A 3,583-nucleotide genomic window follows, 5' to 3' on the forward strand; every position below is an offset into this window, starting at 1 on the left:
TTCCCACGCCGCACCCGGCAGCACCGGGACCATCACAGCCATCCCGAGGGGAGCCGAGTGCCCGACGTGTGGGCATAGCAGCCACTGCCCAGGCAGGACTGGTGCTGGCTCAGTGCCAGTGCACCCCGGTCCTGGCAGTGCTGCATGTCTGGCCACCGTGGTCCCTCCCCATGCAGCTCCCTGCCACGTTCCAGTGTCCCCTCAGCAGGACCAGGAACTGCCAAGCTGGGTGAGTGCCCCCCAAACTTGTGGGTTCCAGCTGGGATCCCCTGGGTCCTGCCCAGGCAGACCCCCCACACGTTCTTGCCCCATGACAATGCCGACATTTCACCAGCTAAGCCCAGCTTTGGCTGCTGGGAGAGCTGGGGACTCCATGAACCCCCTCGTGCCACTCAGCAACAGACCAGGGTCACCCCATCCCACAGAAGGGGGCCAACATGGACCTGCAGCCGCTCAGGGCCACGGCCAGCCCTAGCATGAGACCTAGGGAGCTGGTGGCCACGGTGGCCAGCCACTCCACAGAGCCTGCAGCACGTCCTGCTGTGGTGCCAGGAGCCACAGTCCAGCTCCAGCCTGACAACACCCAGCATGGTGGGATTGCTCCCAGCGATGCTGTTTGTGGAAGACGACTTCTCTCTTGCTGCTGCCACTGAGTTCTGGCCCAGGGAAACCCACCCCCACAGCACTCAGCTTGGGGGGCACCAGGACAGGCACAGCATGCAGCCAGAGCACCAGGATGGCACTGGGACAGGCATGGCGCATGGCTGGACCACTGGGACAGGCATGGCACATGGCACACGGCATAGGGCACATGGCATGCAGACAGTCCTGGGACATGCTCGGCGCTGCTCTGTGCCGGTGGTTGCCATGCGGGGCCATGCCAAGAGCTGACAGCAGAACCACTCACCAACCGCAAGGTCCGGAGGACGTCGCGCTCCCGGGGCTGCCCCGGCCGAGCCGAGCGGAGAGGAGCAGAGAGAGGAAGGAGAAGGAGGAGGCAAAGGCGGCGGTGGGCCGGGGGCCGGCGCCAGGAAGCAGAGAGGGCACCAAAGCAAAGAGAGGTTAGAGGCGGGGGCGGGGGGCGCGGGCACTCTGGGCTCGCTGGGACAGACCGACGGCCAAGCGGGAAGAGAGGGAACAGAGGCAGGCAGCGAGGGTGAGGACGAGGATAAGGACGGCCGGCAGAGGGGCACCGGCACGTGGCGGGGAGTGGGGAACAGTGCAGGGCAGGACAGCGCGACACCTACCAGTGTGTCACCCGACAGCACCTCCAGCAGCGAGATGAGGTTGTGCCCATCCCGCAGGTCCTCGTACAGGTCGTTGACATGGCGCTGCGCCTGTGGGGACAGCGGTTTCAGGGGGCTGGGGGCAGCTGAGCATCCCCCACCCCTGCCAGCCAACACCAGGGTGGGCGCCCGGTGACCCCCCAGCACAGCGGGTGCTCACACACAGCCCCAAGTGCAGCTGTTGTCCCCAGTGCCATGTCCCGCCCAAACACACACAGCAGCTCCCCCCGTGCCAGGATGGATCCAGCATCACTCCAGCATCACTCTGGCATCACTCTGGCATGCACAGAGATCCACTGCCCACCGTGCTGGGTTGGACCCACCGCCCACCATGAAGGGGTCAGACCCACTGCCTACCACAGCGGCAGCCCCAGGGGTCCATTCCCAGCGTGGGGAAAGGAGGGTGTGCAAAGAGGAAGAGCGCGGTGGGACAGAGAGAGAGAGAGGAAGGACCTACCTCTGCTCGCCAGTGCTGCGCAGGGCAGAGAGAAGAGAGCAGTTAGGAGAGAGCAGAGAGGGGACCCAGGATGGGCAGAGCGTGGTGGCACCACGATGGCACTGCAGGGTCAGGGACATGTGGAGATACATTGGCCCAGGGGCTGGGGCATGTCCCAGTGTGTGCCAGGTGCCAAGGTGGGGCTCTGCCTGCGGCCATGGGCCCAGCACGCTGGCAGGGAATAGGCACTGACAGGAGTGGGACAGCACTGAGGGCATCAAAGCACAGGACACATCCCCACGTGCCAGGGGCACCATTCCCTCCTGGCATACATGGGAGGGCAGCAGGAGGGCAGATCCTGCCTGCAAGGGCAGACCCCTCCATGGAAGCAGCTGAGAGGCCTCCGCCACAGGTGAGGCACAAGAGCACCGGCACTGGCACCAGGGACCCTCCACTGCCACATCCTCGGCCACACCAGCACACGGGGCTGTGGCTGGGGGTGCTTCAGGGCCTGGGGCTGGGGACTGCTGGGGCAGTGGTGCCCGCTGGACTGGAGGTGCCCATACCTTGATAAGGTGCTTGTTGACCCATTTGGTGAAGGTTTTCTTCTGGACACGATCTCGCTCATCTGCAAGAGACGAGAAGGACAGGTGAGCCAGTGGCACCAGGGTCACGGCATGGCAAAAAACAGACCCCGCCGGTGGCACCGCAGGGCATGGCTGGCGCAGGAAACGATGAGCCAACAGCTCTGGGGAACCACAGTGAGTCACGGGGTGTGGGGAAAGGAAACAGCTAACGGGGATTGGCCCCAGCGTGCCAGAACGATGCCAGCACCCGCCAGCACCCAGCAGCACTTCAGCGCTGAGCACTGAGGTTAGATCAGCTGGCCAGAACTGGCTGCAGGTTCAACCCCAGTATGGACAAATTAAGAGTTGGACTTGGTGATCCTTGTGGAACTCCTTTCACCTCAGAATATTCTGTGTCTCTGTGACTGCTCAGAGCAGGAGGTGCCCACCCAACCCTGAGCCCCCTGGCACTGCGGCAAGGAGCCCCAGCACTGCCCTGGCCTCAGTGGGCACTGACTGAGTGGGACCGGTATGGTACAGAGACAAGGCCACGGGGTGTTTGTCCTGGCACAACCCCGGCACAGCCCTGGCCCCACAGGCAGGGCCCTGGTGGGACATGTATGGGATCGAGATGAGCCCACGCACCGTCTGCACTGCCAGAGCCGTGGGACACCCCGGGACACCCCACACCCCCAGGACACCCTTCTTTGTGGGCACAGGGCCAACAGGGCCACAGTGAGTCACGGCACTCCCTGCCCGCTGCCCTGTCATTAGGGGATGGGATGGGATGGGAATGGTGACACATTGGGATGGGAACCTGGGATCACGCCGGACCCAGCTCCCCAGCACCCGCTACCAGCACCCACTGCCCTGGGCCCTGCTAACCCCCCCAGTGCCCTGCGCTCCACTGCCAGCACCCACTCTCCTGTCCCCGCTCCCTGTGGGCCTCAGTGTCACCGCCAGTGCCAGACCCAGCCTGATGCCCAAGAGGGGTCAGAGACAGAAGGGACACCCCACGCACATGGGGCGATGCCACTGGTGCCGCGTCAGCCTCAACGCCCCCCTGCCCTCGCCGTGGCGAGCCGGGCGCCGCATGCTGGGTCTTGCCCTGCCGGAGCGTGCCGGGATCTGCCCACGCAGCACCCAGCGCCGCACAACCAACATCCCCCGCCCGAGAGAGCACCCGGGGATGCTGCACGGCCCGAATCGCCCCGCGGGCCCACGGGCGCTCAGCGGCCCAGCCAGGGCGTGCCGGGCCGGGAGTGGCCACGGCGGCGGGAGGAGGGAGGAAGGAA

The 3,583-nt window shown here is 65.5% G+C and overlaps 1 protein-coding gene across 1 annotated transcript in view; it reads right to left on the minus strand.

The window, feature by feature from the left end:
* The window catches only part of LOC103620438 (plectin), a 28,681-nt gene extending 25,298 nt beyond the window's left edge, over positions 1–3,383 (minus strand). The window contains 3 exon segments of the mRNA XM_017741214.1: positions 1,248–1,337; positions 2,289–2,619; positions 3,310–3,383. Of these exon segments, the coding sequence (XP_017596703.1) occupies positions 1,248–1,337; positions 2,289–2,619; positions 3,310–3,383 (495 nt within the window).
* Between the last annotated feature and the right edge of the window lie 200 nt (positions 3,384–3,583).

The sequence above is a fragment of the Corvus brachyrhynchos genome, unplaced genomic scaffold (genome assembly GCF_000691975.1).
Source record: "Corvus brachyrhynchos isolate BGI_N302 unplaced genomic scaffold, ASM69197v1 scaffold308, whole genome shotgun sequence".
NCBI lineage: Eukaryota > Metazoa > Chordata > Aves > Passeriformes > Corvidae > Corvus > Corvus brachyrhynchos.